Source organism: Zootoca vivipara, chromosome 3 (genome assembly GCF_965207765.1).
Source record: "Zootoca vivipara chromosome 3, rZooViv2.hap1.1, whole genome shotgun sequence".
Classification (NCBI taxonomy): Eukaryota; Metazoa; Chordata; class Lepidosauria; order Squamata; family Lacertidae; genus Zootoca; species Zootoca vivipara.
The window spans coordinates 8,215,577-8,241,631 of record NC_142586.1 but is presented as its reverse complement, the minus strand read 5'-3'; the positions used below and the strand labels follow the sequence as shown (position 1 = coordinate 8,241,631).

Genomic DNA, 26,055 nt, shown 5'->3' with positions numbered 1-26,055 from the left:
TCTGTATTCTAGGGAGCTGTGCACTATGAAAAAGTCTGGACAATGGCTAAAAGTTGCTCTACAAAGTATCAGCCCAAGGGCCTTTCCAAAGCACACCTATTAGAGAGAATCTTAACCTTTGGCTTCCATCTAGTGGCTGTGTGCAGTAACAACCACTATGAAATCAGGCTTATTTCTGCCCTTGTTATTTCATCTACCAATATGATGTTGTTGATTTTATGGGCAGAAAGCTGAGACTTACATGTTTTGGGTTCTGTTTGAGTCAGTCAGCTGCAGCAGGCCTTTGGGAGGCTGTGATGGGCCCTTGCAGGCCTACCTGTAGCCAGAGTGGGCCTCGCAGGGCCTAAACGCCGCCGCTGCGGGCCCCAGTGGGCCTTATGGAGCTGCGGTGGGCCCCGGCAGGACTTTGGGAGGCCATGACAGGCCGTGGCAGGCCTACCCACAGGCAGGGCAGATCTTGTAGTGTCTACTTGAAACCACTGTAGGGCCTTCTGGAGGCTGTGGCAGGCCCTAGCGGGCCTACTTACAGCCAGAGCGGCCCTTCGCTGCCAAGCGGTGGCAAGAGCCCACAGGGTCTGTGTCTCTTTGGAGAATGGAAAACAGGGTGGACCTCTCTTGTATTGTTAATGTCCCTCAATTGTTATTTAGATATCCATAGCTCAGCCAGGTTGTTTTGCATAAGCTAGCCCAGGAATTCCTTTACAATTTGCATTCTCCCTTCATATCACAAATAAACAAAATCCTAGCATTTATTAATTTCTAGGGTTTAGGGGTCCCCCCCACTAAATCTATAACTTTATCAAGCTGCTGAAATGCTGTTTCCATTCTAAATTGAGTTATTTGTGCCCTTTAACAGCTGTGCAGCTTTCAAGAAATTAAGCAAAGGGAGCCTTTTTGAATATAGGAATACAATTAAGGGGGAAAGCTTCACATGCGGACACTGTCATTTTCCCCTTATTAGATTAAGTTGTACAAAAGCCAACAACTGCAATGTGTGTGTTCGTTTTTGTGTGTCTCTTCTTCATGGCTAAGAAAACAAGGTGAATCCTTTCTGAAATCTTTTTTTTTAATTTTATTGAAACAAATTTACCAAAACAATTGAACAATCAATATACCCAATCACATCCCCCCCTTTTATTCCCTCCCTCCCATCCCTCTCCCACCCGCCCTGGACTTCCCTCAGCTCCCCTCTCTGGTTTCTTTATACATATTAGTTTCTGCATGTTATAAGTCTTCCATCTTTGTGCTAACAAGACTCTTGCCACTGTTGTAGCATACATAAATAAGTTCTTTGTTTTCCTTGGCAGGTCTTGTCCTAAAATCCCTAACAAAAATGCTTCTGTTTTTTTTTAAACAAATGTACTGTAAAAAAATTTAAACATTTTTTTCAATTAATTGTACAGTAAATCATCTCCCAAAACTTTTTGACTTCTCTACATTCCCACCACATATGGTACAAAGTATCTTCTTTTTCCTTGCATTTCCAACATATATTTGACCCCGTTTTGTACATTTTCGCCATTTTTACTGGTGTAATGTAGCATCTGTATATCATTTTCATATAATTTTCCTTCCTTTCAAATCTACTTTCCAGTTTTCCCCAGTCCTCAAATCGTATATTATGTCCTATATCGTGTGCCCATTTAATCATGACCGATTTAACGTCCTAATATTTCGTTTCCCATTCTAGCAGAATACTATATGCTTTCTTCAATAGCTTTATGTCTTATTCTATAACCTCCTTTTGCAATCTAGAAATTGTATAACAAAACCCATTTTTGTTGTCTTCCTTATACATATCATTTAATTGTCTGTAATGTAACCAACTCTGAACATGGTCTTTAATTTCATGCATAGGAATTCGTTCATCCCCCCCCCCAATATAGTCCGGCCGACCACATGGTCTGAGGGACAGTGGACGGGTCCACGGCTGGAAAAGGTTGCCCTAAGTCAAGATCAAACAGGCCTGCCAAATTGGACATGGCACAAAGAGATAGAAAAGTGATCAGCATTATCACATGATATACCAGAAAGGGCGAATTCATAATGAACATAGAATTATAACAAACAAGGGTGTGTTGGGACCGGTGTTATCAGTTTGCTCTTCTTATTGTGTATTTTGGGTCTGTTATCTTGTATTTTTATATTGTGAAACGCCCGGGATCTACGGATGAAGGGCGGTACACAAATTTAATCAACAACAACAACAACGGAAAGCCGCCATTGACCATGTCAGTGCCCTTTGACCATCTGACGGTAAAAGCGCTGGACTTTGAAATGTGTACCGGAAAGGCGTAGAGAAGAGCGCGTCAGGCGGAGATCCTAACCGCCGCCGGAAGTGACGCGAGAAAGAGGATGTGGCGGTTCTGACCGTGGCGGCCGTAGCAGCCGCAGCAGCAGCAGCAGACGCCGGCCAAAGAACCTAGGGACGTTTCTGTCGCGCTGCATGCTGGGAGACAATGGACTAAGTGGGAGTTGGGCTGGACCAAGGCGCTTTTTGGAGTGGGGGGACATCTCTCTGGAGTGAAGGAGACAGAGGAGAGCGCGGGTCGGCGGAGAGGCGGGGGTTCCAGATGGATTCGCCCTGATGGCGGTTGCCGCGGGAGGCCCCGAGTAACCCTCCTAGCCCCGTCTGGCCTGGCCATGCCCTGCCCAGCTGCCCCTGCAGGAGGCCTGAGGTAAGAAATGCCGCCGCCGCTGCCGCCGTTGCCACTCTCGGGTCACTCCGGGGCTTGGCGGCCGGAAAGGTAAGGCGGAGCCTCCCACTCCGGCGGCGTCTGCCGAGCACCCCACACTTTCTGAGGGCCGGAAGCGCCCTCTTCCCTCCTCGTTTCTCTGGTCTCTTCTCTCTCTCTCTCTCTCTCTCCCCCTCCCCCCCGCGCTTTATTTACCAGGCAAGCTTCTCCATGGAAACGGGCCCCCTCCCGTCCTATTAAAATAAAGGGGCCGGTCGCCATGAAAAGGAAGCGTCTGCGCGGGGTGGGGAGTTGGGGAGAACTTTGTAACTTCTCGCCCTCTGTGGGGATTGTGTCCTATTGACGTGTGGCTTGGGGAAAACATGAGAGGAGGCGGCGGGGCTGTGTGGGCTAAGAAAGAAGAGGTAAGGCATTTAAACACTTACTTTTTCTCTCAGTTGCTTGGGACACACACACACTACCCCCCCCCCCGCAAAGTTAAAAATGTGAGAGAAGGTGGTGGGAGAAAGAGGAGGTAAGATAATGAAACACTTTCCTTTTCCCCTCAGTGAGGGACCATTTCTCTTCCCCCTCCTCCATTCCTCTGCAAAGTTAGGGGAAAGAAACCACAAGGATATTGTTACCACTCTTGAGACTCCTAGTCCAGATAACTTGAGTTCTGTGTCAGCCCCATTTTACGTTGTGATTTGAAGAACTTCATTTCAATATGGTGCTTCTTATTGGCTTTTGTGATAATGAGCCCTGAAGAGCATAATGGAATGTTATAAAGCTATAATGACTCTGGGTGTTCCAGTTTTCAGGGTAGTATTGTTTTTAAAGTACAACAACTGTTAGGTTTGAATGGCTTTTATATCTTACTCCAGTCATTAAATGACATTTATATTTTACCTCAGTCCATTGTTCCTTATGATTTTGATTTAAGGGCTTAAACATGACATTTTAATATTTCTGGCCCCTGAAAACAAAGGAAAATAGTTTGTGTCTCTTGGTAGAGAACAACATGGCTGTCTAACGATCAAATTTCCTGTGAAGTACACTTAAGATTTTGTTGACAACAATAATTCATTGTTGGGGTTTTGGAAAGCTGGTTTAGGTTCTTTTCTCACCACCCTGAGTTTTTGTTTTTTAAAAAAACATGCTATTTCTATCGATCTCACACACACACAGAGAGAGAGGGAGGGAGAGAGAGAGAGAAACACAAATACTTTGTTACTGTGGCAGAAATACAGGTAATTCACATGTGAACTTGCTGTAAGAGATCAGGCGTTATTTATACTGAATTGTTTGTTCTAAAACCTTAGTTTGTAACCAAAGATGGAGTATGGAGAATGTAATAAATATTGCCATAGTGTAGGTTTAACAACCAAATTATGACTAACTTTTTTAATATGACAAAACTAATCTCTAATTTAGAGGCATTTGAAAGTGACATGAATTCTTCCTGGTCAACAATAGAAAAGTTCCACCATGAATAATGTGTAAGAAGGCTTTAATATTTAAAATAGGTAAGGACACTCCAGAGCACTTTGTATGCCATTGGGCCGTGAGGCTGACATAACACTTATGTGACTTTGCCCTAGGTGGCTGTTTGCTTTAATGTAATGCCTATTTCTATTTGTTTATATAACAGCCTACTTTATAGTGTGTTTAAGCTGTACTGTTCACTGTTGTAATACTGTAGGGTTTTTGTTTTAAAGAGAAAGGAGAAGCTTTTGAACACACACAAACTCTCTTATTGGGATCAATTTCCACAAATGTATTTATTTTAAAGATTTTTATTTTAAATGCTTTTCAGGGCAACTGTCCTTTCAAGATAGCTCACAGTCCATATACTAACAGAATACCGCAGAATACTGTAATTTTATCAATATAAGCATTAAAACCATTTTTTGAAAACATAGAATAAAAATAGATACAGTAAGAATCAAGATAAATATTCCCCATAATTGTTTCACATTACCTGAGATAGTGCTTACCGGTACAATTTGTTCTTGGATACTTCTCTGATGGCTCAAGTGGCATTTTAATTTTCTTGTGCTTAAGTAAATATTAAGCATTTGCAGTTAAGCACATGCCCATATGATGTGAAACTCAGTTTTGGCCCTTATGGCTTGGCCCACCATCCAGACATAGTGGACTACTGCACTCTGGACTACACTGGTTCTTTATTCAAAAGGTAGTGAACACTCTGCACTGTTTTCAGTTCCCAATGCTGAACAGGCATTGGAAAGGGAACATTAAGAGAAGGGAGAAAGCCTACAAAATTCTAAGCTATTTCCTTCTCTTTCATGCTCTAGGGCAGATATAGGCTGAATTTAGTTTTTCCATTCCAGCTTTCTTTTTTTTTTTATAATTATTTTTATTAAAGATTTTCTTAGATTACAAAGGTAGTGCAATGTCTCGGTTTTTTTTTTTCATGCATCATTTTTACACATCAATTTTTAACTTGTTGAGACATTATGAGGAAGGGGGGAAAGGGGGGGAAAGAGGTAGGTGGGATGGGGAGTTGGGTGTGGTGGATTGCCGATGTTTCTGTTTTTCTTGATATGTGTAGGGGTTCGGCGTCAGCGTCGTTTGTGCAGGTTCTCTGTTGTTTGTTCGTGCTTCTTTGTTGGTGAGAGAGGTCAGGATGTGTCTTAGAATGTGGTTGTTTGTTTATGGTTGGCTGTGATGATCCTTAATTTCTTGCGTGAGTGGGGAGGGAGGGTGTTTTGATCAAGTTAGCCATATTGATTTGTATGCTGACGGTAAGTGTTTGTCATTGTCCTGTTGGGTTGTATAAGTGATGAAGGGGAACCATACTGGGGTGAAGGTGTCTTCTTCTGTTTGTCCCCGTGTCAGTTTCAGCTTACTGGTCAGTTTTTCTAGCAGGGCTGTTTCCCATACAACTTGGTACCATTGGTCCAAGCCCACTCCCGATAAGTCCCTCCAGTGCCTGGCTATGATGCTTCTGGTTGCTGACAACAGATGGATTATAAGTTCTTTATGATTTGCGTGAGCGTTGTTATCTTGAAAGATATTTAGTAAAACCAATTCTGGGGTAATTTCTAGCACTTGCTTAGTTATGTTACAAATTTCTTGCATGGATGTCTTCCAGAATGATTGAATTTTAGGGCACTCCCACCACATGTGGAGGTACGTGCCTGTGGAAGTGCATCCTCTCCAACATTTTGATGAGATTCCTGATCGTATTAGTGATAATTTTCGTGGAGTCAGGTACCATCTGTGAGTTAGTTTCAATGAGAGTTCTTTTCTTTTCATTGATATAGATTTGAAAGGGGGTTTCGACCACATTTTAGTCCATTGGGTAGGGTTGATTTCATATCCTATGTCATCCTCCCATTGTCGTTTTATCTTGTCCAGGGGATCTATGGGATTCTGAATCAGTATCTTGTAAATTGCAGATACCATCCCTTTTCCGTGTCCTTTTGGCAATTGGAGGAGGCTTTCGAAAGCTGTCAGGGGTCTAGTTGCTGCTGGTTTTACAGTTGGGTTGTTCAGAAAGGCATGTAGTTGATGTTGTGCTAACCAGGACATTGGGATGTCTTCTAGTTTGTCCTGTATTTCTTGTGGTGACAAAGGTTTGTTGTCTTTATAAAAGTCTATTAAGCGATGTAAACCTTTGGTTTGCCAGGTCTTCATCTGGAGGTTTTGTGCTGCATGATGGAACAAGGGATGGTAAGCCAGGGGAATTAATGGGGATGGGGATGGAGATAGTTTACTAGTTTCTGCTTTCCATGCTTTGAACATGGTTTGTGTGTATCTGTTGAGTGTTGTGGGAATCTTCCTTAATTTGTTTGGGAGAAATGGATATGCTGTGGTGCAGATATTTTCAATTGAGTCCCTCTCCAGATGTACCCATTGTTTTGTCTCGTCTTGTAGTATATATGGGATTATATGGCGTATTTGGTTGGCGTTGTAGTATGTTTCTATGTTGGGGATTCCCCATCCTCCTACTGAGGTGGGGAGGTGAAGGTATTTGGTGCCAATCCTTGGTTTTTTATGTGAGAAAATAAAAGAATGTAATTTTCCCTGCCATTTGCGAAGTTGGGTTGGGGGGATCCAGATTGGGAGGGTTTGGAATAAGTATGTCAGTTTTGGGAGGGTGACCATTTTGACGATGGCTATTCTGTCTGAAAGAGTGAAACTCATACTGTCCCATTTCTTTAGGTCTTTGTTTATTTGTCGCCACATGGGCTTGTAATTATGGAGGTATAATTTATTGAGGTTCTTGGTTATTTGTACCCCTAGATATCTGAATTTGGTATGACAAAGTTTTATTTTGGTGGTATTAGTAAGTTCTTTTTGGATATGGGGAGGGGTGTTGAAGCACATGGCTTCTGATTTTCCAAAGTTTACCTGTAGGCCCGACACCATTGCAAATGTGTTGAGTTCTCTGATTAGGGAGGTTGCTGTATTTAATGGGTCTGATGTTGTGACCATCAGGTCATCTGCAAAGAGCCCTAATTTATAATTTTTGCCTTTTATTTCCACTCCCTTGATGTCTGTGGCTGCTCGGATTCGGATTGCTAGGGGCTCCAAAGCTAGGATGAATAGGAATGGAGACAGCGGGCATCCTTGTTTTGTGCCTCTTTGAATTGCTATGGTGTTTGAGTCCATATTATTAATTCTGCATTTTGCTGAGGCTTGGGAATATATTTGTTTGAGGATTTGTAGGAAGTTGGGGCCAAATTTCATGTTAGTTAGTACTGCTAATAAGTATTTCCACTCCAAGCAATCAAAAGCTTTGAGGATATCTAGGGACATAATTGTCAGTGGAAGTTTAGTTGCCTTACTGTGGTTGATTAAGTTTAGTAGTTTCCTGATGGGGTCTGTAATATTGCGACCAGGGACGAAGCCAGTCTGGTCTGGGACTATTAAATTGCCTAGAAAGATTTTTAAACGATTGGCCAATATTGATGTGAATATCTTGTAATCCTGATTTATTAATGAAATTGGGCGGTAAGATTCTACTTTGAGGTTGTCCTTTAATGGTTTTGGGATGGAGACTATTTTAGATTGATTCCATGTTTTGGGAATGAGCCCCCCTTTCATGATATCATTGAATAGGCGTATCATGTAGGGCATCAGGGGTTCTTTGAATTTTTTATAGAATTCTGCCGTGAAGCCGTCTGGGCCCGGGGCTTTATGTGGTTTCAAGTTTTTAAGGACCGTATCTATTTCCTCAGGGGTGATAGGGCTGTCCATAAATTCCTGTTCCTCGTTGGTTAAGGTGGGCATGGTCAGTTCTGCCAGGAATTTTCTAATTCCCTCCTCAGTTGGGTTGTGAGAAGTGTACAGATTGGAGTAGAATTCTGCAAATTCAGAGGTTATTTCTTTCGGGGAAAATGTCACGTTGCCGTCTTTTTTGGCGATGCAGTGTATTCTTGTTTTAAGTGCTTTTTTCCTGCATCTATTTGCTAATAGTCTGGAGTTTTTCCCTCCATACTCATAGAAGCGCTGTTTAGAATATAAAATATTGATCATTGTTTTGTTGATTTCTAAGGAGTCTAATTCTCTTCTCTTTTGTTCTAGAAGTTTAAGTAGTTTTTTGGAACCTGTTTGTTTGTAACGTGATGAGAGGGCAGTGATGTCTTGTTCTATTTTGTTAATTTTTGAAGAGGTTTGTTTTTTAAGGAGTGCTTTCTCTTTTATGCAAACTCCTCTGGTCACCGCTTTCATAGCGTCCCATAAGAGGGGGGTATTTATATTGTCTACATCATTCTCCTTAAAATAGTTTTGGAGAGTTTTTGTGATACTTGCTCTAATTTGGGTGTTTGTGGTTAGAATGGGACTGAAAGACCATGATGGAGTAGTTTGCGTTTCTTCACCTATTTTAACAGTGACTTCTACTGGGGCATGATCTGTGATTTTGATGCTGCCTATGTTTGTTGATTCTACCAAGGGGATCAGACCCTGTGTGAGCAGGATGCTGTCCAGTCTGGACGTTGTACCATGACGTCCGGACTGGAATGTGTGGGTGATGTCTCCCGGGTTGTGTTCGCCCCAAATGTCATAAAGACCCCTGTTTTTTAACATTTTTAGTAACTTGTAAGAAGCCTTAGTTGTTTGGGAGGGAGGGTTGAGGAGGGTTGCCTGTGAGTTTACAGGATGTGTGTTTTCCAGAGTTATGCCCTTAATATTTAAGTTAAGGTCGCCTCCTAGAATTGCTTCCCCCTCAGAGAAAGAAAGGAACTTGTTTAGTGTTTTTTGAAAGAATTCAAGTTGTCTCGAGTTAGGGCCATATAATGAGCCGATTGTCAGTTTAATTTTGCCATCTAGTATTCCTTTAATGAAAATGAATCTACCTTTTTTGTCCTTTAGGACTGTTGTGGCGTTGAAATTTAAGTCCCTACTAATTATTACAGCTACTCCGCGGGCCTTTCCTGAGCCTTGTGCTACCCATTGTTGACTAAAACGAGGGTCATTCAGGAGTTTGTTCCCTTTGGGTGGGTTGTGTATTTCTTGTAGGAAGGTGATGTGTGGTTTCATGGTATTTATGTATGAGGTGATACGTTTTCTCTTGATTGGGTTTCCCAGCCCCCTCACATTTAGTGTGATTGCTTTTAAGCTAGCCATCTTGTTTATTTATTCTGTAGGATGGTTCCTTGCCAACCCGTTTGGGTTGTCCTATGTCCCTCACTTCGTGTCGTGTATTGAACCATTGGAGTTGCGCTGACTTATGATGTGGCAGGTGGGGGTTCAATGGGATCAGAATTAGAATCGGGTTAAAGAGTGGGAGGTAAGTTATAGAGGGTTTCCTATATGTAGTTATATAGGTGTTCGTTTGGGGTATTTTGGACCTTTTGGCGATTAGCCGGTTGGTCCTTGGTCTCGGCTGATGTGAAGGGCTGTACTCAAGGACAGGCCTTCCCCTTTGTCGTTTGTGACAGGGGGTGATCAGCGAGACGGTGTAGAGTGGTTTTATAATGGTAGCGTCAGGTATAAGGTTCGTGAGCAATGTTGCCAATGTTAATAGCAACATCACTGATGTGTTAGAGTGTGTGTATGTGTTGGCGCGCTCTGGTGCCACCATGTTGTTGAATAGGTATCATGTTTTAGCCTGATAGTGAGTTGTGTTATGGATGTTGGGGGAGTTGTTTTTCTCTTGTTTGGTATGAAAGGGATACTGGAGATATAAGTTGTGGTTGATGGGGAATGTGATTGAGGTTATCTGGACTGGTGTTGGGGTGGGGTTGGGATGGGGGTAGGTTCTATGGAGGGGTGGTGTTGGGTGGGATATTGATGATGTTAGTTATGTTCAAGGCCTATGGGGAGGGGGGGGAGGGGAATCACCAGTCTTGCAGTTCGAGATGTTTTCCAGTTGCCTCATTCAGCTATGGTTGTTGTTGTAGTAGCAGTAGTAGTAGTAGGGTTGTTCTTCAGTGATGTTTTGGGTCGGTTGATCATGGTTTGGCGTCCTGTGGAGAATGTTCGGTAGAATGATTTTGTGCGCGATGGTAGATGATTGAATCGGCGAGTCTTGACGTATTGCTTCTGTTGTCTCTTTCCCCTCTTTACTTCCATCCATTCATGTACTGTTGTTCCATTTTCTTGATCTCGGCTGTCACTTGGTAAGTCTTTCTGTTGCTGGTTCGATGGAGGGTCGAGCCCAAGGTTCCTCAATAGTTGTTGGGTTTCCGTTTCGTTGGTAGCCATGTATTGCGTTGTATCGGTTGCCACGATGAGACGGAAGGGAAAGCCCCAACGGTACCGAATCCCTTTCTGCTGAAGAAGCTGAGTGTACGGACGTAGGCTTTTCCTCCGATTTAGGGTGTCCTGGGATAGATCTTGCAGGACCAATATGGAATTGTCTTTGTATCGGAGGTTGATTGAGTTCCTGAGGCTGTTCCATATCTCCTCCTTTTTTCTGTAGCGTGAAAAGCACACTATGATGTCTCTTGGGTGGGCACCAGGTTTTGGCAGAGGTTTTAGAGCTCTGTGTGCCCTTTCCAGATCGGATACCTCGAGTGTCAGATTTGGGATTGTATCTTTCAACCAGCTCACAATTAGGTCTGCTGGGCTTTTCTCCTCAGCTTTTTCTGGGAAGTTGCGGAAGCGGATATTGCAGCGTCTGTTTCGGTCTTCGATGTCTGCTTGTTTAATTCTCAGTTCTTCGTTTTCTCTTTCCAGTTCGCACAATTTCTCATTCATGCGTGTGGTTTCATCCCGGTATTGCTCTATTGTTCTTTCTTGCAGTTGATTCTTCTTTTCTAGAGCTTCCACTCTGGAGGTAAGATTGCTGATTAGTAGCTGTATAGGGGTCGTTGCGTTTTCCACTGCAGCTTCCAATTTACTTGTCATCCTCTCTTCCATTTCTCTTAGGTGTTGTAATATTTCATCATTTTGAGGAGGTGTTGCGGTCTCAGTGTTTTTTGTCATCTTTTTAGTTGGTGACACCTTCATCTCCTTGACGTTTTTGGTTTGAGGTTTGTTTGGCATTCTCTTGGAGTGGGACGTGTTGCGATTAGAAGTTATGGCGATGATGATTTCTGGGTGTTGGATAATGGATTAATCAGGCGTTGTTGACTGGTGGCTTCTGCAGAGCGTTCAGTTTAGGCAATCATTTGTGTCATGCCTTGGCAATGTTATAAAGACTTCTCTGAGGTTGTCGTGTTCGCCTCAACAGTGCTGTCAAAGCGGTGGTCAGGTACTCAGAGAGGCGGGTAGACCAATGGACAGATAGACAAAAAACAAAAAACAAAAAACAGGTGAGAGCAGACAAACAAACAGGTGGGGAAAAGAAAGAAAAAAGAAGAAAAAGGGGGGGGGGTTCAATTCAGAGACGAGCAAAAGAGCACTCCAGCAAGCAAAGAAGGTATAAAACAAGAGTAGGGGTGGGGGGGGGGTGAGAAGTGAGGTAGGAGGGGGAGATAGGGAAGAGATGATTAAAGGGGAAATTGAGTGACTGGGAAGGGGTTTAAGGGGAAGGTTTATGTATTGGAATGAGGGGAATAAGATAAAGGTAAAATAGGGGTGTTTGTTGTAGAGGGAGGTGATAGATGGGAGGAAAGGTTTCCCTATTGGAGACAAGTTGATAAACAGACTAGATGGAGGGGTTCGATTTAAAAAGAAAAAAAGAAAAGAAAAGAAAAGAAAGGGGGGGGGAGAAGGGACCGAAAAGGAAAGAGAGAGAAAGAACAGAAGACAAAGGTGGAGGTGGGAAGTAACAAGTGGAATGGAAGGTAAAAATAAGGAGAGGCTATGTAGGGAGGGTTAAGTGTCTGGGGAGGGTTTTAAGGAGTATTATGCAGTGAAGAAGAAGGAATAATATGAAGCTAAGGTAAAAAAGGTTAGGAAGGGTAGAACAACAGCTTTAAAAAGGTAAAAACGTAGTAAAAGGACTGGGAACTTGGGGGGGGAGAAGACGTTGGTATTGTCTTTGTTTTGTTATTTTTTAAAGGATTGAAGTGTATGCAAAGAGTGGGTGGAAGGTGGAGGGGGTAAATGGTAATAATACTAAGATATAGGTTAAAGAAAACAATTAAATAAATTATTATTAATAATAATAATATATTTTTTTTAAAAAAAAGGGGGGAAGAGAAGGAAAAAATATATATTTCTATTTATTATTTTTATAGGGGAAAAATTTTTTATAAAAAGGGGAAAAAGGAGAAAAGAGAAGTATATATATAACTTATAAAAATATTTAAATATATATTACAAATAAAATCTAGGAAAAAAAATATTTATTTATTTATCTTTTTTTTAAAAAAAATTTTTTTAAAAAATAATTCAATCAAAAAATAAAATAAATTATTATTATTATATATATATATATTGTTAAAAAAAAACAATACTATATATATATTATATATAGAGAGAGAGGAAAAAAAAATATATTGAAAAATATAGGAAAATCGAGGCCTTTCCAATGGGCCTCCCTCTGGGCTCCTGGCACGCTAGACGGCGGGAAAGTGGGCTCAGGTCGGGCCTAGGCCTAGTTGCGTGTCACCTCGCGGCCTCAGTCCGTCCTACCTCTCCCGGGTATCGGCAGCTGTAGCGGCGGTAGCGGCGGCTGCTCGGCGACGGGACAGCTATGTTAGGACCTCTCTCCTTCCCCCCGCACCCCCCGCTAGCCCTTGGGTCTCCCCGGACCCGGGGCTCCGAGCAGCTGGGCGACCTCGGTGCGGCAGCGCAGCAGCAGCAGGGAGGAAGGATGGCAGGTCCGGGGCTCCACTTTCCAAGGGGCTCTTCTCCCTCTTCAGATCTAGCGCGATGGCAGTGGTGGCGGCAGCGACAGCAAAAAGGTCGGGGCTGTTAATGGCTCCTTTTCTTTTCTTTTCTGTTTGAGGTCCCGGCGTGTCGCAAGGTGGGAAATCCCAGGCCTCTGGGCTCTGGGGTTCCACCTAATTAACAGTTGACGGTCGGTCGGGCGCCCTCGATTTTAATCTGCCGCGTGCGCTAGAGTGGGGGGGCGATCTCTCGGCCAGTCCACTGGACACCCCTCGGCACTCACGCGACAGCAGCGGCGATCTCGGCGGCTCAGGAGCCGTTTGGGCAGCGCAAACACTTCGGCCGCCTTCAGGAGCTCCGTGGCGCCGTGGCGCCCACCATTTTTCCTCGTCGGAAGTCCCTCCATTCCAGCTTTCTGATACTACAAAGAGCCCTTCTAGATCAGGCCAACAGGTCCATCAGCTTTAGCATCCTGTTACCATAGTGCCCAATCAGGTACCTGTGGAACAAGCAGGATGTGAGCATAAAAGCACTGTCCCAACTTGTGATTCCCATCATCTAGTACTGAATGGCATATTGCCTCTGACAGTGGAGATAAGTCATAGTCATTCTTATAGTATTGATGGCCTTGTATTCCAAAAATGTGTCTAATCACCTCTTAAAGCCATCCAAGTTGGGGACCATAACAACATCTTGGTGGAGCAGTTACTTGGGGGGGAATAATTATCATAAAAGCAAAATTGGCTACTGATTCCTGCCAGTTGCATATTGCCATGGGCTCTGCCTGGATGGAGTTTGTGTGGCTATAATTCCACAAGATGTTCCACTTTAAAATGGAGCGTTGTTGAATGAAGCAGACAACCGCTAAAGAAATGTAATATCCTGTGTTCACGTTTCCATTACAAGTGACTGGAGGACGGTGGTAATGATTTCAACACTTTGAGTTTATACAGTGATGGTTTAGATAGAATCTAGTGATACATTATAGATGAGGTAAGCTTATGCTGTCTAAGTTAAGAACAGCATGACTTGTTTCTTTGTATGTGTATATCACTCATAAATCTACAACTTAGTAAATTGAGAAGTAAATTTTATGGCTTGATGTCTGTCAAAGAAAACTCTTTTAATCAACATGAAGTACCATATTTACTAATGTATGCCTTTTTTGCCAAATTATGTTGAGAAGATTAGCCATTGGAAGGGCCAAACTCAAATTTCTCACCTCTTGATCCTTCAGCAAACCTTGCTTCTCCCCCTTCTCTATTTCCCCTCCCCCTAAAGGTTTTTGGGGTGTGGGAATACCCGAGATATTTTTCTTATGCGTTTGTATGAAAATCACCTGGAGGACTGGTGAGAATTGTTGTTGTTGGAAAAGACCAAAGTGAACCGCCCTGAAATCTCTGGGAATAGTAATAATAATAATAATAGGATTTTGTCTAATGGGTAGTGTAAGGATAATCAGTTCTGTGGACTGTGATTTTGGATCTGAGCTCCAGCAAACGTTTATACACACTAGGACCCCTTCAATCTATTTCTTATGCCACAATTTCTGATGCCAATATGCTTCTGCTTTAAAGCTGTTTAGAAGTGCTACTATATAGGAAATAGCTGCAAGAAGTGCTACTATATAGGAAATAGCTGCAAGAACTCAGATGCATACCTGTCTGTGATTGAGGTGTAGTTGCATGGATACAATTGATAAGTACTGAACTTTGACTTTGGTTGACTATGTTTCCGCTAGAGAGGTAATGCAAGTGAATAAATTATGTAAAGCTCATCTGAAAACTAGTGAATGAAACTTTACAAAAGATAACTTTTAAGAATATCAGATTTTATATTAGGTTACTGATAAGACTTGCAATTTTAATATACCTATACTGAAATAATTAATGTTTAATATTGAGCATACTTCCCTTCTTCTGTACTTTCTCACTACCTCTTCAGCTCCTTGTATCCCATCAGTTGCTTTGGAGGGTTGACAGACCTCCATAGTAGATTTAGAAAGGGGAGGGGGCTAACAGTGTTTGAAATTAGCCATGTGCCAGGTGTGTTTTACTACTCGCACGAGTCCAGTTGTGACATTGGAGATTTCTGGGTACCCGGTTGGCGATCGCAGTTCAAAAACCTCTGCTTTACTCGATAGTTAATACCATTTCCATTTCCACTGTGTGTGTTTCTCCCTGCATACAGGGACAAGTGATTGTAAGAGCAAGCTACTGTGTAGTCAAAGGTTGAGGTCATAGAACATAGAATTGTAATGTTGGAAGGGACCCCAAGAGTTACTGTATTTATTCCTGGCGAATAGACATTCTGTTGTGGTGACCACAACCTAGATTCAAGGTGCCATTATGTGCCTAGCTTATATACCTGAGTTTCTAACACAGGGGACTGTGCTCTCATGATCTTGATTGTGGCCCACTATTTTATGCAAAAATACTAGGAGATGAGGACAGCAAAATATTTCTATTTAAGTTTTTCTGAAATAGTTGTGAAATATAATGTTTATCTGGTATAGGGAATTAAAGCAAATTAATGTTCAAATCAAGAAGTAATTTGTATTACTACATTTGGAAAGTGACTTTTAAATCAAGGATACCTTTGTGTTATATGCATTTGAGCTGTTCTGAATGGATTTGCACAGTGAAATTTCCTTGCAGTAGCTATTTCCATTTATTATTGAGAGTGAAGAAATGAGAGCTGTCCAGAAGAAAAACATTTAATGCTTTAGAGAGATAAGGATTGTTTCTGGTATTTATGTGCAGTTTTAATGTGAAATGGCTAAATAAATAAATATACCCAAGCAACAATTTAGAGGTTGAATAGTCAAGGACAAATTCCATTACCTTTCATTAAGAAGAAAAATGTGAAGCTGCCAGAAACCTGGTTTAGTTCAACCCTTAAACCATAGCGACAGCTGCCTCTCCTATTCTAACTCCCCACCCTTCCCCAAAGTAGAAACATTTAATATATTTTCTTTAAAAACACTGAAGATGTAGTTGTGCTCAAATTGATGTTTCCATAGTAGTCTGAACAGGTCCTCATTGGGTTGTGGTTTCAAGCCCCATGTTGGGCAAAAGATCCTTGCCCGGCAGGGGGCTGGACCAGAAGACCCTTGTCCTTTCCAACTCTACAAACCTATGATTCTGTGTCTTTGAGAGTGTGAGCTTCCAGAGTGGAAGCTCGCTGCTCGTACACTAAGGTTCTGAACCTGGAAGCTCCCAGTACTGTACTTTATAAGCAGAATATAAAAATATAGTAAGCAAATGAAATTTATAAACTGACCTGTTGATTCAAGTGGGTCATATAAGCAGGCTACATGTATGCTACAAGTCTAGTCCAATTCTGAACCACATAATTCGAAAATCACTATATGAGGTGTGGAATAGATATAAGAATTTATTAGAATGCAAAACACCATGGTGGGTGTCCCCGTTAGAGGCTAGGCTACAACTGTAAAAAAGTTAAATATGGGGGAAAAACTGGGCCACTTATGGTGATTTGCTGATTGAAAGAGATAACCAGTGAAAATTAAGACCATATGAGGAATTAAAAAAATTAAAAATATTGTCAAAGATGTATAAGCTACTTCTGGAATGGCATGTAAAAGATGAAGAAGTTTAATCTGTTATGATTCATTGGTCAAAAGATATTTATTATAATATACAGTTAGAAGATTGGGTAAGATTATGGAAAGAGGGAATAAATTTTACGGCCTGAGTTCTCTTAAAGAAAATGTAATGAAAATGATGTACAGATGGTATATAACGCCAGTGAAATTAGCAAATAATCAATATAGAACAAATACGGTAATCAATGTTGGAAATGTAAAGAAAAAGAAGGTACGGTACCTTTTATCATATGTGGTGGGTTTGTAAGAAAGTAAAGGCGTTTTGGGAAATGATATATAATGAACTTTAAAAAATGTTGAAATATACATTTACTAAAAAAACAGAAGCCTTTCTATTACCGTAGGTATCGTAGGAAGAGAAATTTGTAAGCAGGATAAAACATTGTTTTTCCCTTTTCTCCCGAGGAAGCCTATTCATAAGAGAATTTCCCTTTTAAAAAGGGAGAACTTGACAGCTATGACCCTGAGTCAGGCACAGCTACACATCATGGATCGTCACAGGGTGGGGGCAGCCACAGGGATAACCCACAGCAACACACGGGAGGGTCAGCTAGTTAATAATAAGAAGCTTTGATTCACATTAATACATTTGGGGCTAGAGATTCAAGTTAGCCATGTTTAAATAGCATAATTCAGTCAATTCCAAGAGAGCTCTAGTGTTGCAAAGCATTTCTGAAGAGAACATAAAATTATAACTTTCAGGAGTCTGGGTCATTGTGACTTGGAGAACTGGGTAGGGTGGTTTGAATTTTAAACAGTTTTTATTTGTCCTTTGTATACATTTTATTTGTCAAGGGATTGGCTCCAGTATTGAAAGTATATAAAATGCTTTGAAATGAAATGTGGTGCATACTCACTAGAAATCCTTTGTACAGACAACATATTGCACAAATTGTCATAATTGGCAGAAGAGAGAACACGCGCTACATGTTTTCATTATCTGAATGAGGTATACCAATGATTTTCTACTGTTGTTATAGTAACATTATTAAGTAAGAAGAACATGGGGAATGAGTTGTTTTTGTTTATATGTAGGGTCTAAACTTTTTAGGCTTCATAGTAAAAACTAACACCACAGATCTATTGTTGTCAGTGCACACTTCTAAGGAAGGGCTTCAGCTGTGGTATCCTCCAGAAGGTCTGGCTTATTGTTAACTTGCAAACACAGTCAGTGACAAGAACCTGGGAGAGGAGAATGGAATGTTAGGAAACAGATATGTGTATCTATATATATATAAATGTAAACTGCGTATGTGGGTTATTATCCACTTTTCTCCGAAACCGCTTCACCGATTGCGTTCAAATTTGAACACAACGTCTAAAGCGAATGTCCGAAGGACCTTAGAAAGTTACCTAAGACAGATGCCACACCTGCACCATATAAAACCCAAAAAACAACGTGTTCCAGAACACACCACTCAGCCGAAAGTGCATGCTGGGAAAAGAACCAGGTTGTAAACCAGTTCCCTCTAGCGGCGGCTACACTGGTACTACACCTATAGAACCTTACCTCTCAACAGCACCTCAGCTGCTGTTTACATACTAGGCCGAAGCCTTTACAGACTAGGCAGAATAGAGATACTGACTCGCCCCGGTGGGGGTTGGGGGGAGAAGGGGACGGGATAGGTCAGGACATGATGGGATCAGTCATAGGGATATGACGGGGATGGGGGGAGAAGGGGATGTGATACGTCATAGGTCGGGACAGGGAGGGGGGAACCACAGGGATACGCCGGGGTGGGGGGAGGAGGGGGGAATCACAGGGATAAGCCGGGGGGAGGAGGGGGCGGGATACATCATGGATCGACATAGGGCGGTGGCAGTCACAGGGATTAGCCACGGCAACGCGTGGCAGGCCAGCTAGTAATATATAAATTAAGTAACTTCTGCTTTAACAGGTTAGGGAAAAACAATATGGCAGCCTTGTTTACTTTCTTAAAAAATTCTCATTTTTAACACCATGTACTTCAACATTATTTCTGTACTAGTGTCATTCAGCCCATTAAGTAAACGGGCGCTCTGCGCTAGGCCACGGGGCGCGCCAGGAACGCAAGTAAACAAACTTGTCGTGCCCCGCGGCCGAGCGCAGAGAGGGAGGGAAGGCCGCGGCCCCGCCGCTCCTCTCACGGGTTCCTCTGTCGCTGCTCCACCTCCGCCGCGGTCCATGCCTAGGCAGGGGAGGGGGGAAGGCAGGGCCCTCTTTCCTTCCTGCCCTCCCCCTGGGCTCGAGCCCCCTCCTTGTCCGCCGCCACTGCCTGAGGACCGCAAGGGAAATGGTAGGCAGAGGGGTGGGGTGGGGGAGTGTGTGTGTGTGTGTGTGTGCTTCCAGTCCCTGTGTCCGTGGGGCACGTGCGCAGTAGCGCGGACACAGGGACTAGACGCAGAGACACAGGGACTTTATTATACAGGATGAGCCATGTGTGCTCCAGCAATACCGGTAGTAAAAACAATCTGTGCTTCTGTTCCATGTATCTTGACTTTTTCCAGCTTCAGCAGGAGCATGCCTGCCATTATAGGCAAAGCACTACCACCCATGTGTACAAGGAAGGTAGTGGCAAAACTATGAACTTCACTGAGTGCAAATATATTATCTTTACACAGTAAAGGTTGAACTGAAGCTAATAGTGGATAACACTTTGGAGCTGTTGTAGCTTTAATTTTTGCAGTCGTTGCAGGTTGGGCTGAGATATTAGTATATAACAACTTGCACTACACTTGATTGTTATATCCATATTGCATGATGGAGGGCTGTACTGAGAGATAATAGCTTGTACAAATGTGTACTTAAAATCAGAGAACTGTAGAGTTGGACGGGACCACGAGGGCCGTCTAGTCCAACCCTTGCAATGCAGGAACCTTTTGCCCAACGAACCCACAACCTTGAAATTAAGAGTCTGAGGCTCTATTGACTGAGCTTCCCAGGTGTTATGCACATGTCAGGCAGGTTGACAAAGAGGCTGAAGGGGAGGGGGAAGGAAGCAAGTCTTATCAACACAACTCATTAATTCTCATGGAATTGTTTTGTTTACCTAACAGTCTGGTTTCACAGACTGATTGAATAAACGTCATACAACTGACTTAATCTGTTCCCAACAGACTTCTCCAGACTAAGTTTCAGATGCAATGCCCATTGCGTTGAAAATTGCTAATATGTGTATGTATGTATGCATGTTGTTGTTTATTCGTTTAGTCGTGTCCGACTCTTTGTGACCCTATGGAACAGAGCACGCCAGGCACTCCTGTCTTCCACTGCCTCCCACAGTTTGGTCAAACTCATGTTAGCTTCAAGAACACTGTCCAACCACCTCGTCCTCTGTTGTCCTCTTCTCCTTGTGCCCTCAATCTTTCCCAACATCAGGGTCTTTTCCAGGGAGTCTTCTCTTCTCATGAGGTGGCCAAAGTATTGGAGCCTCAGCTTCAGGATCTGTCCTTCCAGTGAGCATTCAGGGCTGATTTCCTTAAGAATGGATGGGTTTGATCTTCTTGCAGTCCATGGGACTCTCAAGAGTCTCCTCCAGCACCATAATTCATTCTTCGGCGATCAGTAGTAGTCCACTGTAATACTGCTGGTCAGATGTGAGGCGGCTACCAAAAATACCTCTTATCTCTTGGGTTGCAGCAAAGATCAGTCTACTTAAATTGTCCCCTTAGGCTTCATCCCAGATCAAAACAAGCACTCAGTTAGTTGTATGCAGAAGCTGCAAGTGCCATTAACTTGCATGCAGAACGGTTGCAATTTTTAGTCTTCAAACATTTGGCACATGAAGTGTGTCTTTGTTGGTAACTTACATTTCCCCCCAACCCTCTCAGCCATGGATTGAGGTAGCACACACCAGGAATATACTGCAGCAGTCTGACCCACTTGTAATATCATAAGACTTTGAATATTATAAATAAAATAATTGAATGAAAGCTATTGTAGGTGGCTTATCAGTGAATTGATAAATTATGTTCCATGTAGTTAGGGCAAGTCTCATACCAAAGGAATTTGTGGTTCATCAATAGGAAATTTGGGGTAGAGGCATGTTCTTTTGATAGCATCTTCAGATTGGATGTTAAGATGAACAGTTAAAGTGAAGTGTTTTACTGTATATCGTAAAATATAGTAAATTGTTTCCAGGTTTCTCTTACGTTATAGTTGACAGCATTTTGAACTCAGTATGTTGAAGTAACTTACTCTTTTTTCTTGTAGGTGCAAAGTAACCTTCATAAAAGACTGAACCATGGAACCAGATATCATCCGAATGTATTCTTCATCACCACCACCACTAGATAATGGAGCAGAGGAGGAGGATGAAGATGAGTTTGGTGATTTTGGTGGGTTTTCCGATGCTGGAAGTACTGGAGCCTTTGACTTTGCATCAGATTACTCCAGTTCAAAGGAAGAACATAAACCTTCATGTAACTCTGATTACTCAGGCAGTGTAGATGGTATTATAGCTTTTACCACTGTTAAAGAGTTTCCTCTTGATAGTAACAAAGAAAAATGTGAGTGTAGAAGTTTGAGTACATCACTTGATGATATTTATGCGGAAGAAGTTAAGAGAACTGGAAAATTAGAGTCATCATACTCTGAAATTATTAGGACTGATAAGAAAGTTCCAAGTCAGGACCACCAAGTAGACAGCTGTAATGGTGAGAAACAGCCATGTCCAGAAGTTCTAACAAATGGGTTTGCAGCACTGGACACGGCAAATTCTCAGGAAGCTGAAGATACAGATGGTATCAGTGACTCAAAGGGATTAAAAATAATTAGCACTAATAGCTCTGAATTAAGTTTGGAGTCTATACCCATCACAGCAGAGGAATTTGCAGACTTTGCCACGTTCTCAAATAAGCAAACGAGCCTGGTTGACGAAACAGGAAATAAAATATGCACAAATTCTAGTGAAAGAGAAGCGCTTTGTGTACAGGAAAGCAATATTATAAACGGTGAGGGGGAATCTATGAAGGAAGCAACTTCAGAGAGAAGCTGTGAATATGGACAGATTTGCATTTCAAAAATTAATTTAGCGCTCAGTGAAGACTTCAAGGCTAAAGAGGACTGCACATCACTCGAACATAATGCCTTTATTTCTTCCATACACACAACTGTGAATTCAGTAGGCACAACTGAAAGTATTGGAGGAAGAGAGGAGTGTGACACTGGAAATAGTAAAGAACATACCTTTTTAAGGACCAATGATAATGCAGATACATTAAGCCTTAATGTAGGTGGAGTTCAAAGTCTTGGCTCTCATCCTACAGAAGAGAACGGATATGTTTCCGAAATAGTTAAGAATGGTGAAAGTGACATTGGGCATGTGTCATGCAGTGGTTTAAATGAAGATGATTTTGGTGACTTTGGCACAGTCAGCAATGGATCCCTTGCTTTTACTCAAGTTTCTGCCAGCCAAGAACACTTTCATAGCCCTTCTGAAGACACCAGTAAAAGAAGTAATGCATGTGGTGACTTCACAGATAAAAGTGATGTTCATCCACGATCATCAAAGGGGGCTCCTCAATCAAAAGAGATTTCAAACAAGGAGGAATGTTGCACAGATGATGCTGGTTCTAGCATGACAGTTCAGCCTCTTGCAGAATTGGAAAAGGGAAATGACAGTGAGTTTGGAGACTTTGGCTTAGGGGTAAAAAGGTTTCCAGACTCTGATGAGTTTTCAGCCTTCAGTTCTGCTGGTTGTAACCAAGCTACAGAGTGGAATGCTTTTGAGGCTGAGCAAAAAGAGAGCTGCTTGTGGGCTGCTTTTGAAGATGAGCAGGTGGTGGAACCTCATCCCAGAAAAGATGTGTGGCCATCAGATAGGACAGGCACAACTTTTGATGATGAAGATTCAGTGACTCATACACCCAACAGTGTTTCTGTAGCATCTTTGCATGGAACCAGTAGTGGGAAGTTGCAGGACTTGCCGGCTTCAGCTCGGGTAACTACCAAAGTTTGCTACTGATGCTTATGATTTGCTTTTACAATTTGCTTTATTATGTAAAATGCACACACTTCAACCCATGCAACCCATGTCAGCAAAACAGTATGTTTTTAGCCAGCGTCGTTATGACTAACCAGGAAGTAGAAACACAGAAAAATTCTGTGCTGTCACAAAATTCTCAGAGCTTTTGATGCTAGAAAGAGTAGGAATCAATTCCAGCATTGTGATATAGTTTCCAGTTTATTAATTCTTTTGCTGGGCCTTGACTGATTTTTCCCCTCCAGTTCTGCCGAAAGTAATGCCATTTCTAATATAATCAGGTGTTAATTGAGCTTTAAGAGAAGACCCATAACTTATAATAAGTTTTCATACCTCAGTTATGTTAGCATATAGAGTTCATATGTAGCTGCAAAATTAAACTTTAGTTAAAATATCTTTGCTTAGAGCACACCTTTCATTGAAAAGTATTCAGACTGAGACTTGGTATAAAATAGTTACAGGTAGGTAGCCGTGTTGGTCTGAGTCGAAGCAAAATAAAAAAATTCCTTCAGTAGCACCTTAAAGACCAACTAAGTTTATATTTTGGTATGAGCTTTCGTGTGCATGCACACTTCTTCAGATACACTGTGTATCTGAAGAAGTGTGCATGCACACGAAAGCTCATACCAAAATATAAACTTAGTTGGTCTTTAAGGTGCTACTGAAGGAATTTTTTTATTTTGGTATAAAATAGTTCTCATCAGTATTCAAAACTCCCTTTGTTGTAGACGCATTTTGTAACAGGGAATTTCATTGGCGGGAGCAGTTTCTGAGCACTGAGTGCAGTACTGTGCCTAAGATTTCAGTTTAAAACTGCAGAATGGAAGGAAAGGAGGAAATTTTTCTGCCTCCCGACTTCCAGTTACCTTCTGAAGACCCTCTTAAGAATACTAGGGGGTGGTCAGGGGAAGGACTAGACCATGTGAAAAATCAACATAATATTTTAGCTGCAGTTCATTTTCAGCTTTGTAGTCTCGTTATAAAAAAGCTTGCATAGGCATTCCATTGTTCCACCAATAACCTAGGTTTAAGGTGCCATTTAGCTCCTAGTTTTCATATCTCAGTTTCCATCGCTGGTTCTCAGACCTCTCAACTCAAGATCCAGAATAAAATATATGAGGAGCAGCTGGAAATTGTAAAAAGGATGCAACCTAAGACATACAGTCTAAACTTCAAAGAGAGAGGGAGGTCAGCATAGAGAGAAAGACACAGGGATAGTGTGTGAAGCTGGTGTTCCCTTGCTCTATCTGTCTTAATCCATGCAAACCGCTCTCAGAAACCTGAGTTGCATCTAAACTTCCAACAAGTTAAAGTGTTTTGTGTTTATCTGTTGCTTAACTTGAGTTCTGTGGGTATAGTTCTATGCCATTTAGTATTGTTAAAATCGTGTTTATGGAAGACAATCTTACTCTGCTACGAGTGATCGCAGAAGAAGAAGAAGAAGAAGAAGAAGAAGAAGAAGAAGAAGAAGAAGAAGAAGAAGAAGAAGAAGAAGAAGAAGAAGAAGAGGCCATTTAGTACTAATCAATAAAATAAGTCCCATTTATCATTGTCAATTTATTTTTATACCACATTTTCCAGAAGAAAATCTGTCCTAAAAACAGTTCACACAAAAATTAAAGTCTTAATGCAGGAATACAATAATAACAATACATAATAAGATATACAGTATCACTGCAACATAACACTACATAATTAATTACCAACAATTTACAGTTCATTTAACACACATAAACATTTTAGTAAGTCCTGCATACAGCTTGCCAGTAAATCAAGTCAAAGTATCCATTAAGCCAGAAGTTCCCAACCTTTTTGGTATAGTGACCCACATGTCCTAATTTACTCAGTATGGTGACCCATTGCTTTATTGTCTCCTGAAATTTTGGGCTTCCAGAACTCCTCATGTCGTAGTCAGTTTTAAAATTGCTCCCCATCCTCCCTCTTCCTGTGCCCCATCCCCCTTTCTATATTGAATTTGTGATTAACTTTTTATTTAAGGGATTTAATTTTTAAAAAGTTAATAAAAATTTAAAATACATAAAAAATTAAGTGTTTATTTTACAGGTGTTGTTTTATACTTGGAGTTTTTAAGAGTTAAAACCAAGGTGGTGAGGCATAAGACAAAATTAGAGAGAGCAGTCATTGCTGCTGCTTCCCCCCTGCTGCAAAAATCCAAACCCACCTCATGCTTACTATGGGAGGTCAACTATGTCCTGCTGTTCCTCATTGTAGAGCTCAAACAATATAGATTTTCTATACAGCAGGGGTCCCCAGACTTACCGGCGTTTGGGCCGGTTCCCACCGCGCCGATTGCGCGGCGGGCCGGAGGACGGGGGAGTGCGCGCCTGGGCGGGCGGGGGAGTGGCGTGCTTCCAGGGTGGAAAAAGCGCCGAAAATCCGTTGTGCGCATGCGTATGGGCCTCCCCCGACCCGGAGGTGCACCAGAAATGACCTCTTCCGGGTCGGGAGAGGCCCATACGCATGCGCACAAAGGATTTTCGGCGCTTTTTTCCCGACCCGGAAGAGCGCTGCAGCGCTGCGCGCCGTAAGAGCGGGCGGGCGGCGGGGGTCGTCGCGGGCCGGATTGGCAGGCCAATTGGGCCGCATCTGGCCCCCGGGCCGTAGTCTGGGGACCCCTGCTATACAGGCACCCACGCTTCTTTCTGCTGCTTTCTAACAAGAAGCATTCCTTTGTACTAGGAAAATATAAAAGGTGGCCACATCACTCTTGCATGCAAATAGAGCACACACAGGCACTTGCCATATGGATACAGACCACAGACACACATCCCCCCCTCTTTCATATGTTTCTATATATACCTCACATACACAGAAGTGCATACAGTATATGTCTCCCACTCTGCCCATGTGCATACATACCCCCCTCACACATCACACAAACCTCTCCTTCTCTGCCCAAGTGCATCTCTTGTCCCCACCACACTCACATACATACACATCCCCTTCTTTCACATGCACCACTAATATGCATCTCACCAACAATTGTGCATACATACTGTTCTCAATCACAAGCACACATTGCTTGAGGAAAAAAACCCCCAACCCTGTCAGAAAAGGGGCAAAGGAAGCTGCTGCCACCAGCTGCGCCTGGCTGGCAGCAACAGCACCCTGAGCATGCGGGGAAAGCCTCACCACTCCTTTCTGCCCCAGCTTTCCTTTAAAAAAGTAAGTGGCTTGCAGGCAGCAGTGGCATGAGCAAAGATGACAATACTCCTCACTGGAGCATTCTGACAGGGAAAAAGCACTGAAACCTGCAACTGATTTGCACTTGCAACCCACTTGCAGGTCATGACCCTTCAGCAACCTAAAGCTGTTCTCTGTGTGTAGACCCTGAATGGTCAGGTTGATCACTCCCCCGCCAACATACCATAAGGGACAACGATGCCTTGGTATGCTCTGGCCTTGCTTAATGGCAGCGGGTTGCAGGCATGCTTCTCCCCCAAAGGATATGAGTAGATGCATATCTACTCATCAGTGAGTCATCACAGCCCTCTAACGGTTCTGGTCACCAATTTTGGGGCAGGGGTGACCCAATTTTATTTTTCTTCTTTCAAAGCAGTTGATCAACTGC

The 26,055-nt window shown here is 42.4% G+C and overlaps 1 protein-coding gene across 4 annotated transcripts in view; it reads left to right on the top strand.

Annotated features, from left to right (window-relative positions):
• Nucleotides 1-2,350: 2,350 nt before the first annotated feature.
• AFTPH (aftiphilin) overlaps nt 2,351-26,055 on the top strand; it is a 46,066-nt gene continuing 22,361 nt past the window's right edge. For 2 of the 4 annotated variants that reach the window (XM_035110253.3, XM_035110252.3), the window contains exons 1-2: nt 2,351-2,678; nt 20,693-22,421. In XM_035110253.3, the coding sequence (XP_034966144.1) occupies nt 20,724-22,421 (1,698 nt within the window). In that variant the 5' untranslated portion in view covers nt 2,351-2,678; nt 20,693-20,723. Of the gene's footprint in view, nt 2,679-2,741; nt 3,101-20,692; nt 22,422-26,055 lie in introns of those variants that run through there. The other 2 variants (XM_088667153.1, XM_088667152.1) reach the window with 2 other exon arrangements.